This window comes from Phyllostomus hastatus, unplaced genomic scaffold (assembly GCF_019186645.2).
Source record: "Phyllostomus hastatus isolate PE091 unplaced genomic scaffold, TTU_PhHast_1.1 phas_scaffold_216, whole genome shotgun sequence".
In the NCBI taxonomy this organism is placed as follows: domain Eukaryota; kingdom Metazoa; phylum Chordata; class Mammalia; order Chiroptera; family Phyllostomidae; genus Phyllostomus; species Phyllostomus hastatus.
Window position 1 is genome coordinate 16,111,425 of NW_025334018.1, and position 14,488 is coordinate 16,125,912.

At 62.4% G+C, this 14,488-nt stretch overlaps 1 protein-coding gene across 4 annotated transcripts; it reads left to right on the forward strand.

The window, feature by feature from the left end:
• Positions 1 to 348: 348 nt before the first annotated feature.
• On the forward strand, positions 349 to 12,365 carry EPS8L3 (EPS8 like 3). Of its 4 annotated transcripts, none has more exons than XM_045816816.1 (19): positions 349 to 502; positions 2,503 to 2,556; positions 2,725 to 2,789; positions 4,463 to 4,621; positions 4,891 to 5,040; positions 5,144 to 5,199; positions 5,533 to 5,675; positions 5,757 to 5,872; positions 6,080 to 6,203; positions 6,287 to 6,348; positions 6,591 to 6,665; positions 6,999 to 7,147; positions 9,583 to 9,664; positions 9,869 to 9,903; positions 10,399 to 10,492; positions 10,702 to 10,830; positions 11,086 to 11,159; positions 11,665 to 11,797; positions 12,058 to 12,365. In XM_045816816.1, the coding sequence occupies exons 2-19, from the start codon at positions 2,526 to 2,528 to the stop codon at positions 12,067 to 12,069; spliced, it is 1,689 nt and encodes a 562-aa protein (XP_045672772.1). In that variant the 5' UTR covers positions 349 to 502; positions 2,503 to 2,525; the 3' UTR covers positions 12,070 to 12,365. The 4 variants fall into 4 exon arrangements, with proteins under 4 accessions (XP_045672772.1, XP_045672773.1, XP_045672775.1 ...); XM_045816817.1 differs by having other exon boundaries at positions 5,536 to 5,675; XM_045816819.1 differs by lacking the exon at positions 11,665 to 11,797.
• Positions 12,366 to 14,488: the final 2,123 nt, after the last annotated feature.

The window sequence follows — 14,488 nt, forward strand, 5'->3', positions numbered from 1 at the left end:
CACACGTGCAGCACAGGCCTGGGGTGCACCTCTGGCCCCCTGTCCCCTGGCCGCAGCAGAGGCCACACTCTCCTGGGCCAGCCATGGGCGCCCTCTCCGTCTAGTGGCTGATGCTGACCCGGGGCCACCGGAGAGGCACCCGAAGGGAGACGGGCAGGAGCCACATGCTAACGCCAGAGGCAAGCAGAGGAAGCCGGGAAGCAGGGCCAACCTCGGGACACCTGCCGGCGTACACGGGGCCACGGGGCGAGACTCCATCCAGTGTCAGGCAGATGGTGGCCTGTGAGGCCTCCCCACCCGCCAGGGTCCAAAGAGCGCGGGCGGGGCTGCCACGGCCTCACCACAGCGAGGCCCGCCTGCTGGGCCGGGCTGGGCCGCCTCCCACGGCGCCTCTGCCTGAGCGCTGGCAGAGAAGACGCGGACCCCACCACCGCCGGCGCCAGATCGCCAGCCCGACAGCAGCCCCCTCGGGGGACCAGCCACGAGCCTCTCTGGCAGCCAGGTGAGGCCTGGGCTTCGGGGGGGTCAGGGCCCAGAGAGCTGCAGGCCCTCGGGGTTGTGGGGCGGGGGGGCAGCTCAGCGGCTCCCCAGGCCGGGGTCTCTGGCCCACTCCCAGATGCCCTGAGGAAGAGCAGCCCCAAGAAGGGTGTGGGGCTGTGGGGCGCAACCAGGGGCCGCCGAGCTGGGAAGAAGGGAAGGGAGCCGGCGCTCCAGAGGGTTCCCCAGGGGCCCTACGCCAAGCCCCTAAACGCAGGGGTGAGTGGGGCAAACTGCAGGGGTGAGTCGGGCCGAAGCCGCCGCCTCCCCTCTCCTGTGGTTGGGACCTCAAGCAGCAGAAGCAGCAGCGGGGACCCACAGGGACCCACGGCGACCGCCCCGGCGAGGGGCCGGGTTGGGGGCGGTGTTGACCCTAGTGGAGCTTACTTTCTCCTCTTTCTCTTCTGCCTCTACAAGCAGGAAATGTTGCCACGGGGAGAAAGGGAGGGGCTGGGGGCGGGGGAGCAGGCTTCCAGCACCCCTCGGCCTAGGAGAGGGAAGGGGAGCCCGCAAACAAGGAGCACGGGGACCCAGAGCCTCCCCGACAATCCCTTCACTGTTGGCTAGCAGCCGGCTGCCCCACACTGAGTCACCTTATTTTCCTATAAATAACTCCCAATAAACCAGGGTGTGCGCTGCTCTCTTACACTTTGCCCAGGGTACTCCAGGGCTTCGGCATGACATAGGCATACCTCGCAGATGCACGGACACCTCAGTCAAACAGCCTGTACCCTTGACCTCTGCCTGATCCCGTCCCAAACGAGCACACACACACACACACACACACACACACACACGTGTGCACTCCCACCCGTTTCAGCATCTCCGTCCCCCAGGCCCCTCTGTGCCAGGAAGGAGCTGGGGAGACCGCGGGGCCCTGCAAGCCTGTCCTCGGGAGCTCGCAGCCCGGTGACAGAGGCACACGTGTAGACAACGGCAGCACGGAGATGGCAGCCAGACAGGGCCGGGTCTGTTCTCTGTTAAATACTCGCTTGTGGCCTCGGGCCCATTGCCCCCTTTGAGCCTTGGTGCCCGCATCTGGTAGATGGGATGAGGAAAGCACCACCCTGTGAGGATGCTCTGAGGGTTAAACGAGCTGCCGGAGGTAAAGTCCAGAGAACAGTGCTGGGCACAAGGAAGCACTTACAAGCAGTGGTGACAATTCAGTGACATAATGTTCACTGGGGCCTTGGCACCGGGCTCCCAGCACTGCCTGGGGGACTGATGCTGTCAGGAACAGACAAGGTACCAGATGGCACCAGGAGGGCACTCTGGGCAGGGTCGTGTGGGGTAATCAAGGAAGGCTTCATGGAGGAGGTGATCCTTGGGCTGGAATGTAGGGGTGAGTGCGAGGGGCTCCGGGCAGAGGGGTCAGAGCGTGGAAAGACACAGAGACCGGAGACTTGGCGAGACACTCGAGGGAGTGCAGATCGCTGACACAGGCTCTGTGTGTGTGTGCGTGTGCACAGACACCCCCCTCCTGAGCGGGGCCCCAGCCTAAGAGCCAACACTGACCTCCCCCCAGTTTGCAGAATTGAAACGGGCTCGGGCAGAGGCTCGCTTTGTGGGGAAGGCTGAGGACCCTGACGCCTGGCTGCAGAAGCTGGGTGCAGCCCCGCCCTCCGGCCCCTTGCCCCCTCAGGCCCAGGACAGGATCTGGTCTCAGGTCCCTGTCCACCCAGCTTTCCTGGGCCCATCAGAATGTGCTTCACTGACCAAATGGGGAGGGGCCGGGAGCCTGCCTTGGGGCCTGCCTGCTGGGCCTAGCCCCACGGAGGTCCTCGGAGGAGGGCGCAGCCGGAGGCAGCTCCGGAGAGGCCCCTGGAGCCGGGGCTCTGAGTCTGGTCTCGGAGGCCCCAGGCGAGACCCTGGCCTGGGCCTCAGGCCGGGTCAGGGACAAGGTGAAGGAGCCGCAGCTCCTCTCCCCAGCTGACGGCTGTCCCTTTGGTTCCGTTCGGGTTCCAGGAAGTCACCCCAGCAGCGCCACCATGGCCCGGCCCAGCAGCAAAGCCATTTACAGTAAGCTCTCCCTCCAGGCTGCTCTCGCTGGCCCTCCCTGAGTTTCCTGGACCCCGTCCTCTGGCCTGTCCCTGCCCATGCTGCGCCCCCCCCCCCCGCCTTTGCCTCTGTCTCTGTCTCACCCGGCTCTCCCGCCCCGGCCCCCACCCCTCATGCCCTCCCCCGCAGTGCAGCGGAAGGAGTACTCGAACAGCCTCAGCTCCGAGCCCACCTCCCTGCAGCACAGGGTGGAGGTGAGTTTCCTGATTCCCACCCGGGTGCCCTGCCCAGCTCCCTGCCCAAGACCCAACGTCCCAGGAGTCCCCGCCTGGGAAGGCAGCAGCCTGCCCAGCCAGATCGGGGGGGAAGGGGGGCTCAGGTCCAGTGAACCCAACAGAGTGTCAGAGCGCTGAGTGCTGGGGAGGCGCAGGCAGCTGGGAATCTGCTGGGGAGGCACAGGAAGCTGGGAATCGGCAGGGCCGCAGGGCGGGAGCTTGAATGGGCAGCTGTCCTGTCCCCGGGCAGGGACAAGCAGAGGACTGAGCGGCCAGGAGGCATGTCAAGCACCCCCACCACACCCTCCGGTCCCCAGGGAACTGCTCTTTGCCCTGGGGCTGGCTGGGTTGGCTGGGCAGAGAAAGGAGTGTGTGAGGTCATCGGTCCCCACAAGGAAGGTGTCTGGGCAGGGGCTGCTGGAGGCTCCGGCCCTGCCTGGGAGGAGGACAGTGGCACTGTGACATCTAGTTGCCTGAAGGGCTGTATGCGCAACCAACTCAGCACAGGATGGAAGGACGCAGTGGGGAGCGCAGGTCCCTGGTCGGGCCAAAGAAGCGCCCCCATGTAAACCGCCCCAGGGCGGCAGCAGGCTCAGGGCTGCTCCCCAGAAAGAGGAGGGAGGGACATGGGGTGATGGTCTGGAGGTTCCACAGGGCAGCAGAGGTGGGCTTCCCCAGCCAGCTGGGCCAGGACTGGGGGTCCTGGGCTCCATGGCGGGCATGGGAGTTGGGCAGTGGCTTCGTGTAGAGTGAGGGGAGGCGAGTCCAGGCTGCCAGAGATGCCAGGGCGCTGGCCTGTGATGTCCGGGTCCCCTAACAGGTTGGTGGCTGCTCCAGGGGAGGAGCGGGGCCCGTGCAGGAAGCAGGGCAGTGGGATGGGGCAGGAGGCAGGTGGTGCTCCCCCAGCAAGGGCCTGCAGGGGACCGCGAGCAGCAAGCCGGCAGGCCTGTGACATGTGAAGGCTGCGTTTGGATGGGACAGGGAGGGGTCTCCTCCAGGAGGGAGAATGACAGCGAAAACCTGTGGGAGGATCAGCCCCAGCTGCGAGAGGGGCCCCAGGGGAGACCACACTGGGCGGGAATCAGGGAGAAGGCGGGGCGGGGCCTTCCTCCCCAGAGACTCCGGCTCCCAGGGCTGGATGAGCCCCTGCAGGGAGCGGGGCGGGAGGGCCAGCCCGAGCAAAGGCGTGCAGACAGGAATGCTGGGTCCGTGCGGAGGGCCAGGCTAGGGGAGGAGGTTCCCAAAGGAGCAGAGGGAGCCAGGGATGGAATGTGAGGGTCCTACATCCTCCCCTGCAGGGGTTCCCACTTCCTTGGTTGCATGCTGGGAGCCCATGCCCGCCCCCACCCAGCCCCCTCAGCTGGCCTGGACTGTTAAAGGCTGCGTCCTTTCTCCAGGGCCCCACACCCCCTCATGCAGCCCATCAGACCCCGGCTCTGGGCCCTTGTCCTCGCCGGCTTCTGGTGCTCTCACGAGCCCTGGGAGGCTGCTTTATGGGACTGCCCGGGGCTGTCCCCACGGGAGGCCGGGGGCCCTGTCCTCCTCCTCTGCTGCCCTGCCCCCACCCCGCCCACCCCCCTCACCCCCCCCCACCCCCGTGATCTCCCTCTCCAGGGCTGCTCCCAGCCCCAAGCCTCCTCCTCTTCCCGCAGCACCTGATGACGTGCAAGCTGGGCACTCAGGGCATCCGGGACCCCAGCGACGCCGTGAAGAAGCTGCAGGAGGTGGACGCTCAGGGCCGGGTGTGGAGCCAGAACTTGATCCTGCAGGTCCGAGACGGCTGGCTCCAGCTGCTGGACATCGAGACCAAGGTCAGCCCTCCCGCCGCCCCCTGCCATTGGTCACGGGTCACCAGGCTGTGGGAGAGCAAGCCCCGGCACAAACCCCACGCCTCCACGCCCCGAACGGCAGCCGCCCCTCCCGTGTGTGGCACCCGTCTGGGCGCAGAGGCCCAGGGGCCGGGGGCGTGGGCGCTCAGCCCCAGGCCACTTGCAGGCTAGGGCGGGCGACCCAGGTCGGGAACTCCCAGGAACCGCCCTGGCTGTCAGTGACCTCACGGTGGCCATTCCACCTGGCCCAGGAGGAGCTGGACTCGTACCGCCTGGACAGCATCCAGGCCGTGGACGTGGCGCCCAGCTCCTGCTCTTATGACAACGTCCTGGCCGTCACCGTGCGGGAGCCGGGCCCGCTGGGCAGCAGCACTCTGCTCTTCCAGTGCCAGGAAGTGGGGGTGAGCGGCCTGGGTGGGCCAAGGGGGGGTGGGGTGGGGCCCAGCAACAGTCACCCCTCCCCAAGCGCACCCACACAGCCTGCCCAGCTGCCGCTTCCTGCAGGCGCAGCGACTGAGGACCAGCCTGCAGAAGGTCCTGGAGGAGGAGCGGGAGGGCAGGTAGGCAGTCTCTGCCCTGGGCCACCTGCAGGGTCTCTGAGCGTGGGCCTGGGTGGGCCAGACCCCAGCCCACACCTGGGAGAGCCCAGGAACCCCGGGCCTGGAGCTGGGGTGGGGCCAGGCCGGAGGCAAGGGCGTGAGGAAGGGGCTGGGGCCGGCCCAGGAACACTGGAGACTGTCCCGGGAGCCTGACCTGGGTCTGCGAGGGCCCAGAGGCAGACCGACAAGGCAGGGTGGAGTCGGGAAGGTTCAGGGTGGAGGCCTGCAGAGAAGTGCGGGCAGAGCCTCTGTCCCCAAAACACTGTCAGACCTGTGTCCCCACCCTGTGCGCAGCAGACCCCCATTGGGAGCCCTTCACCAAGGCCAGGACAGATGGCGGGGGGCTCCTCAAGAAAGGCCACTCCCCAAGGAGCAGGCCCCCGCCCAGGAGCGGGGGTTCCCTCCGGAACAGCCCCCCTGGATGGCCAAAGAGCACAGTGAGTCTGGAGTGTGGGGACCCGTGGGAGGAGGAAGTTTAGACCAAAGATCAAAGAGGCCATCGTCCCCTTCCACTGCAGACACACAGCCATCCCCGAGGCCCTTGTCACGACACTCCAGCGCCCGAGAACTGAGCGCTATCCCGCCGCCTCCTCCAAGAAGGCCCCCATCCCCCCAGGACCCAGCGAGGGACCAGGTAACTGCACAGCGGCTGGGCCAGCCGAGCTCTCTGAGGCTGGAGGGAGGGAGGACTCGAACTCTTCCATTCCCCCAGGGAAACCGGGTCCCAGGACGGCCAGGCCAGGCCCTGGGCTGAGGGGGCACAGGGCGGCTCTGCAGGGGCAGGGGTGGCCGTTCTGGGGGCCGAATCGTCCTCGCAAGGCCAACGCTGTCTGTGGTGCAGGAGGTGCTGAACCGCATCCTGGCGGACATCGAGCTGTTTGTGGGACGGCTGAAGGAGGCGGAGGCGAACGCCACTCTGAAGAAGAAGACTGTACTGGGGAAGAAAAAAGACAAGTATCAGGGGGGTGAGTGCTGAGGGCCAAGGGAGAGGAATTGGGGGGGTCTGGGGGGAGTCTGCAACCCGCTGCCTTCTCCCCTCCCCCCACAGGGGTGACACAGGCACAGTACATCGACTGCTTCCAGAAGTTCAAGTACAGCTTCAACCTCCTGGTGTGTGGCCCCCACAAGTCCCCCAGCCCTTCCTCACACCACCGCCCCCAGCAACCCCTCCTCCCTGGGCTCACGGGCATCCCGGTTTCTCTGGCTTCTCCCCCCGAAACTCCCCTCCCACTCTGAGGACTTTGGCAGAGTGCCAGGCTCCCGACCACGGCCCGGAACCATCACAAGCCCTGGGGTCCTGGTGAAGGTGGGGTGGGGTGGAGGGTGGTGATGGCAGCCCCCTGTGTCCCCAGGGCAAGCTGGCCGCCTACCTGCAAAATCCAAGTCCTGACCATTTGCTGCATCTCCTCTTCAACACTCTGAACTTGGTGAGTGGGGGAGGGTGGGGTGGTAAGGGACTACCGGCTGAAATGCAGACAAAGCAGAGGCCAGGGTGGCAGGCAGAGAGTGGAGGGAGGCTGGGGGGGTCTGCCCCTCGTTCCCCCAGCACACCCTCCTTGGCCCCAAGACGCCATCCCTGCTGTATACAGCACCCCCAGCAGACTCCAGGGGCTGGGGTCAGAGCCACGGCCACCAGGCCTCCAAGGGAGCCGGCAGGGGGAGGAGCAGAAAGAAGGTGGCACAGGGACACCGAGCCCCTTCCCACTCCAGGTGGGCCCTGCGGGGACCAAGGCTTCCTGACACCTCTGTCCTTCCTCTAGGTCCTGACCAAGTGCCCTGAGCGTGGCCTCGCAGCGCAGGTGATCTCGCCCCTCCTCACCCCCGAAGCCATGGACCTGATGCAGCTCTGTCTCAGCCCACCCGAAACTGACCTCTGGAAGAGCCTGGGTGTGGCCTGGACCACCAGCCGGTGAGTGGGGACGAGGCCAGATGGAACTGAGGCGCTAGGGGGGCATAGGGCCGGGCGCTGGGTGGGGCTAGTTGCCACAAGCCAGAAACCTCCCCAAACACGGAGTTCCCAACCCTTTATCACACTCTGTACGAACAATTTCTTCTTAAAACCACCTCTCACCGTCACCCAGCACTGACGGGAAGGCGTTATCTCGAAAAAAAAAGAACAATTCTTCCCAAGAAAGGAGAGTTGGCGAACTCCCACTAGAATATTTTCTCATTCTGGTCAAGGAGGAAGTGAAAACTTTGTCTCAATCAGGCCCAGCATTTAAGAATCCCCGACGTAAGTAAGAGATGCTGCAGATGTAACTCCAGTAAGACTTGGCGACCAGCTGGCCGAGGAGTTAAGATCAAAAGGGAGACAGCGAGACGGGCAGTTGGATCGCAAGGTCAAATCGATGACAGCCACGGGAGTGGGGGACAAACCAGCGTGGAGGTGCTGAGCTGAGGTGCCCGTGAAACATGCCACAGAGACAGGGTGGCCCAGCCCTCAGGTGGGACGGCCGACCCGGCTGTGTGGGGTTGAGAGCAGTCAGTCCAGGGATGATGCCTGGCGCCCCCTAGAGGCGAGCGTGGCAGCAGGGCAGCCCTGCGATGCACCCTTCTAAGCAAGGTGGCTCCATCCTGTCCCGTGAGAGAAAGGAACCTCCTACACGTGGCTGGAGGAAGGAAAGGGGCTTAAGGAAGCAAAGGGAAATTCCTGAGAGTTCAAAGAAGAAACAAAAAAGCAGACGCATAAACCAAGAGAGAAAAGGGTGTTGGAGAGAGACGCCCACCAGGAGCTAAGGCACCTGTTTGTCCAAGTGAGTTGCTAGTGGGTGGTTCTTTTCACTTCAGCCCCATCCGAAGACGTAAGTTATGATTCAGTGTAGTCTAGCTTTTTAGTTGTGATAGACTACACCTAAGATAAGATTTACCACTTGAACTTTTTTTTTAAATGACTTTATTTTGCAAGTATTTTTCATTCCTGTGAATTCAGGCTTGTTGTTGTTTTTTTTTTTTAGAAGATTTTGTTTATTTATTTTTGGAAAAAGGGGAAGGGAGGGAGAAAGAGAGGGAGAGAAGCATCAATGTGTGGTTGTCTCACATGTGAGCCCTACTGGGGACCTGGCCCGCAACCCAGGAATGTGCCCTCACTGGGAATCGAACCGGTGATCCTTTGGTTGGCAGTCCAGCACTCAATCCACTGAGCCACACCAGCCAGGGCCACTTGGATGTTTTTAAGAGTGTAATTCAATGGCATTAAAAACTTCATGGTAGGCAACCATCACCACAGCCCATCTGTAGAACTTTTCCATCACCCCAGACAGAAAAAAAAAATTCAACAATTACAAAACTCTGTGCTGACCCTCCCTCTCCCCAGCCCCGGCAATCTGAGCCCATTTATCAGTTTTGATAAAAAAAAATAGGTCAGATGTACCCTAAAATGTTTTCTAATTGCCTAAAATAACAACAAAAAATTAATGAACGATGAATTGAAAGGCAAAAATACAGAAAACAAAGCTAAGGAGGATGTAAAAACCCTCAAAAGAGTCAAACTTCAGACCAGGTTCATGTAGGTGACTGGACCGCAGGCAAATCTACCCAAAGCCATGAACAACGCTAAACGCTGCGGCCCAGAAGGGTAGGAACCACACACGCCATTGGGTGTGGCGATTGGGGCTTCGGGGGAACTGGGCCCGGCAGAGCAGGGGCAGCGGTGGACGCCACGTGTCCAGGAGGGGTAAAAGGACCGGCGGAGAAAAAATGTAGGTGGGGCACACAGACACATCCCCCAAAAATCTGGGAAAGAGGAGGTCACAGAAAGACAGCTTGAAGCGGAAGGTAACAGGATAGCACTGTCAAGGGAAGACCTGAGCGTGTTTTTAGGGCGAAGAGAGGAGCCATTTAAAAAGATTCAAAAGAGGAAACGGCTTATTTGTTCCCACTGAATATTTATTAGCTGCTGCCTACGTCCCCTCCGCTGCACTCAGAATAGCAGCTGTCCAGAAGCTCCCTATCGCAGGCATGCGAGGGTCGCGCAGCGCAGCGTGAGAGGAGCAGTGACCCAGGGCGGCCCAAGTGCGGTGACAGGGCAGGAGAGGGAACGGTCACCCTTGCCCCCTCCGCTGTAATTCGAACCTCCAGTCAGGGCAATCGGGTGCCCAGCGTGCTCTCGTGGAGCTGATGCAGCTGCACCCCAGGGGCAGAGGTGACACTGGCCACGGAGCCCCGCGCCGTGGCGTCTGTTCACACCCCGCCCTCTGCTCCGTCGGGGGTGTCCTGGGGCCCCTCGTCTGCGTGCATGGGCCACGTCCTCCACAACCTGGAAGACCCCAAAGCGGGGCTCTGTCTACTCCTCCGTCCCACACCCCACACCGGCACAGGCTGGACTCAGCTTGGTTCTCTCCCCAGGGACAACTGGACAGGCAAGGAGCCCCGACCCTACCAACCCACATTCTCTGATGGTTGGCAGATTCCAGAACCTTCCAACCAGGTAAGGGGGAGCTGAGCGCAGAGCCTCACTCAAAGCCCTGGTCTCTGACTACTTTCTGCCTTTTCCGTCCCAACCACGGTCACGCGGCCCCTGGTGCCCAGACCTAGGTGGTGGGCAGGCAGGGGAGGGTCTGTGGCCTGAGGCCAGCTCCCCACCCCCAGGCCGGCTGGCCCCTGTCCCTGCTCACTCTGTTCTGCCCCACAGGCACCCTCGGGATACCAGGACTCCGCCTCCTTCCAGTAAGCCCGGAGCTCAGTCGGTTGGGACTGTGTGTTTGTGAGGAGCGGGGAGCCAGACTCAGCCCACAGGCCTTGTGTTTGCCACCTGCGCTCTCATCCCCCTTCTGGCGACACTGCCCACACGTGCCTCTTATCTCCCGGATCTCCCGGAGCGCAGAGGAGAGCTCAGGTGTAGGAAAGCCTGCAGCTGGGAGAGCCTTCAGAAACCAGCCACAATGCGGACTCCCGCTGCCTGCAGGAAACCCCAGCCGGGGCCCGGCCTCCCATGGCCCTGCCGTTACACTGTGGAGACCTAACAGTCGCCTCCAGACCCCAGGCGGGCGCTCTCTGGGGCTCTGGGGCAGGACACGGCTCGGTTTCTCAGGCCCATCCTGACTGTCTCTGGGGGAGGGGGGGTGGTATTAGGTCAGGGAGCACCCGGTACTTGGCTCCAGAGGAGACACACAACCGTGGCCCTCAGTCTGGGGACCCCAACCTTGTGCCCTTCACCCCTAGACCTGTCAGCCAAGCCCCGAGAATGCAAGTCGTACACGAGTTTCAAGCTAGGAACCCCAAGGAGCTGACGGTGGCCCAGGGAGAGGTGGTGCAGGTGAGGCGGGGGCTTTAGCCTAGAAGAGGAGGTGGGAGCGGGTGGGAGCTACAGGCAGCCTGGGGTGAGGGGGGACGCGGGGGGGCGGCTGCTGGGGTGCATGGCCTAGAGACGGAGAAAGTGGGGGAGGGCCGGGAGGGAGCAAGCCCTGTGGGGGAGGGGAGGCTGGCTGGACAGAGGCTCCGGTGACCGAGGGTGGCTCCTGGCAGGTTCTGGACGACAGCAAGCAGTGGTGGCTGGTGAAGAATAAGACAGGAGAGAGCGGCTACATCCCCAGCAACGTCCTGGAACCCCTGGAGTCGGGGACCCCCAGGGGCCAGAGCCAGCCGCCCCCTTGGGTACGGCCTGGCCTAGACCACCCAGAAGCTCTGAGGCCTGAGTCAGGGTGGGGGCAGGGGAGCCCACGGCAGCGCAGGAGGCAGCCCCGGGTTGATTTCATCCGCACCATCACGTGCTCACTGCGTGCTGCTGAGCCTGGTCCCGGCCAGATGGGGGCACCATGGAGCAGCCCAGAGAAGGGACCCCGATGGTGGGGGCTGTGGGGGGCTCTGAGAGGGGATGGCCTCTGACCCCCATGCCCCCCCCGACTCTAGACTCCAGTGCTTCGACTCAGCTCCAGGCCCGAGGAGGTCAGAGCCTGGCTGCAGGCAGAGAACTTCTCCACGTTGTGAGTGGCTCAGCCACGGGGCGGGCGGGGGATGGGGCGGCTGTAAGGGTTCAGACTGTAACCAAGGAAACTCAGGGTCCCAGAGCATACGGCCCGACCCATACCTGTACTCAACACACAGCACACGACAGCCCCACAGCCACTGCCCTGCCCCAGCGCTGCCACTGCCGAGTTAGCAGGAGGGCCGAGTTCGAGCCCCCGTCAGAGCGCTGAGCGGGCAGCCCTGGCCGTGGGGGAGGCAGCGGGACCCCAGAGACTCAGGAAGAACCTCGGCTGCCACCCCACCCCCACAGGATCCTCGCCCAGAGCACCTCCCCCTGCCCGCCCAGGAGTTCTGAAAATGGTTTAAGCCAAAATGCACATTTTCCTCCTTCACCTTCAGATGCCCTGTTCCCTGAATTCTCCCGTCACCCCAGCCTGCCGGCCCAAACAGCCCCTTCTCTACCCAAAGACTCAGGCCGAGTCCTTTGGCCCCACCACCGACCGCTCCTGTTTCTGTCCCCAGCACGGTGAAAACCCTGGGGTCCCTGATGGGGTCCCAGCTGCTGCACATCAGGCCAGGGGAGCTGCAGATGCTGTGTCCACAGGAGGCCCCTCGGGTCCTGGCACGGCTGGAGGCCGTCAGGAGGACGCTGGGGGTGAGGGCGCTCTGGGGTCCTCACTCCCAGTGGAAATTGGGGTGCTCCCTGGGAGACCGTGAGAAGAGCGGGGGGACTAGCCGGCAGGCACAGCCCCGGGGCGGGACTGAGTGTGACCGGTACTGGGCACAGGCCGTTCGGTCCCCCGGGGGCCTGACTTCGGGCGTGCGGCCATGCCTGGAGGCTCCAAGCTGCGTGTCAGCCTGAGCCCTGGGGTCTCCTTCCCTGGTCCGGCCTCACCACGATCCTTCTTTCCTCAGATAACCCCGTAGGCACCAACGCAGACCTCTCCAAGACCAAGGCCTTCTCGCAGCAGCAAGACGGAAGACGCCCCGAGAACTCCTCTTCCAGGTCCCCAGTCCGCAGCCAGCCCCACACCCCACCCCCACAGCAAGGAGGACAGACCAGCCCCGCGGTCGGGCGAGTGATGTCCCCCCTGGCTGTGCTGGGAGCCCTCTCCAGCTACCATCTATTTATTGTCTCTGTCCTAAGCCTGGCGCACTCGTGGCTAGATTCGGTAGGGTTCTGTTCAGTCCGTCTCCTCCCCAATAAACACATCTTCATCGGCTGTGCCGCCCCTGCAGCTTCTTCTGGGCCGGATGGGGGCCGAGGTGGGGAGGCGGGAGGAGCTGGCACACGGGGCGTGGCCCAGCGGCAGCCCTGCCTCCCTCCCTGGCCCAGACCGAACGTGAGTGGGAGTCCCCACGCCACCTGGGACGGAGAAGCAGGATTGGATGATCATGGCCTAGGCTCTGCTTACCTTCTTTCGAAACAAACTCCCAGGTGAAGGCTGTGCTCACCGTCTTTGCCCCGCTGTGTACACTGTGTACACGTCTCCCAGTAGGCTCCCCAGCACCCAGCAGAGCCGGGGGCACGACCCTTCATAGGAGCAGGCTGCTGCCAGGGGTCAGTCTTGAGCAGCTGCACTGGCTGATGGTCCGGAGACGCACTAATAGTCTTGCCAGGTGCTCTATTTGGCAACTTCCTCTGCTGATACAACTTCTGTCCCCTCCTGTTGGGTGAGCCAACCTTGAGCTTCCTCCCCAGCTTGTCTCCAGTAGCAGAGCATGGGGAGCACCAGACTGGGAGTTCCAAGTCCGCTAACTGGCTGACCAGGCATTTTACTCTCCAGGGCCCTATTTTCTCAGAGGGCTAGTGAAGAGTTCCGGGACCGCCTGGGGGCACTGTCCGCGGCTTCTAGGACCCACTGTCCACAGCGGTCTTGAGTCTCCCGTCGTGGAGTCCCCTCCCCACATAACAGAGGCTGTACTTTTTCTGATTCGGTCTGCGTATCAGGCTTGACGTACTGGTGAATCCAGAACCCTCAGGGGTTAAGATGGTTCCATAAGTACGTCTCAGCTGAACTTGCCCAGGGCTTTTTAACATTGCCCTGGTCCCAGATTACCCTACAACTGCGTCATTCCCTCAAGTTCCCGGCTTCAGAAAACCTCTCTTTTCCCACACAAAAGAGAAAACAGGTGAGATCCCTAGGGTCTGACTGTCAAAGGCGAATGTTAATCAGAGAAGTGGATTCCCTGGGATGGGCAGAGGAGATACTAACCCATCATCCTCTGGGCTGCATGGAGCTCAAGGAGCTCTGGAAGCACAGAAACCCTCCAGGACCAGGAGTAAACGTGGTGTAGTCCGGTGCTCCCCAGGTCTCTCAGCAAAGACCGAAATAAGGTGAGGGACCGAGTGCGTGTCCAGGTTCGGTGGAACTCACACAAGCTGTGCTACTAGACCTCGCTGTGAACCCCAGGCTGCAGCCCCTGGGGACAGGAGAGCCTGGAACAGATATCCACCCAACGTCTCCAGGCCTCCCTTGTTTCCTTCTGTAAAACGGGCAGAAAATCAACTTCACAAAGTTGTGAAGCTTACATTGGAATAAATTAGCTAAGATACGCGAAATACCCAGATGATGGCCTGGCGTATCATAGGTGTTCAATACGTGTTAGTCTTACGGGAGAGGGCAAAGGGGGAAAAACTGAGACAACTGTAATAACATAAACAATAAAAAATATTTAACGTGCAAAAAAATGTTAGTCTTATACTTGAGGTTAATTTGTGGCTGGCCTTTTGCTACCTTGGGAGGTGAGATTGAGGCATTATTAATCTCTCAGTCCCTGTGCATTGCACTTTTCCCCCTCTCTTCTTTCTACTAAAATGTTCTTTTAAAAAGTCCCAACCTTGCTTCACCCGGAACGATGGAGAAATACGATTTCCCGCACCCCAGGGAGAGGTGAAGGGGCTTCGGGTACTGAGCGGCCACGTTGTGTAGACCCCAGGGCCAGGAACCGTGCGCGTAGCTCCGGCCTCCTGCCCACACACCAACAGAACGCACACGGAGGGCGGCGACTCCTCAGAGTCACAGCCTCGCCCACCTTCCCCTGACCCCATCCCCCTAGATAAATATTCGCAGCGTGAATCTCACTTCCCCGAGGTCACCAGGGCTCTCACCGCTTGCGAGATGGGTGTTCTACCCTCCCCCTGGCACCACTGACGGAGTGCAGCTCCCACGCACGTACAGGGCAGAGTCCCAACCCCAGGACCCCCAGCGCACGTCGCGCCGCGCCCCGCCCCGCCCCTATCCCCAGTGTCTACAGAAAACACGCCTGCACACGGCCCAGTGGTCGTGCGTTAGGAGGCGGACCCGGACGGTGGGGGCGGAGCGAGGGCGCCCACGTTGGCCCC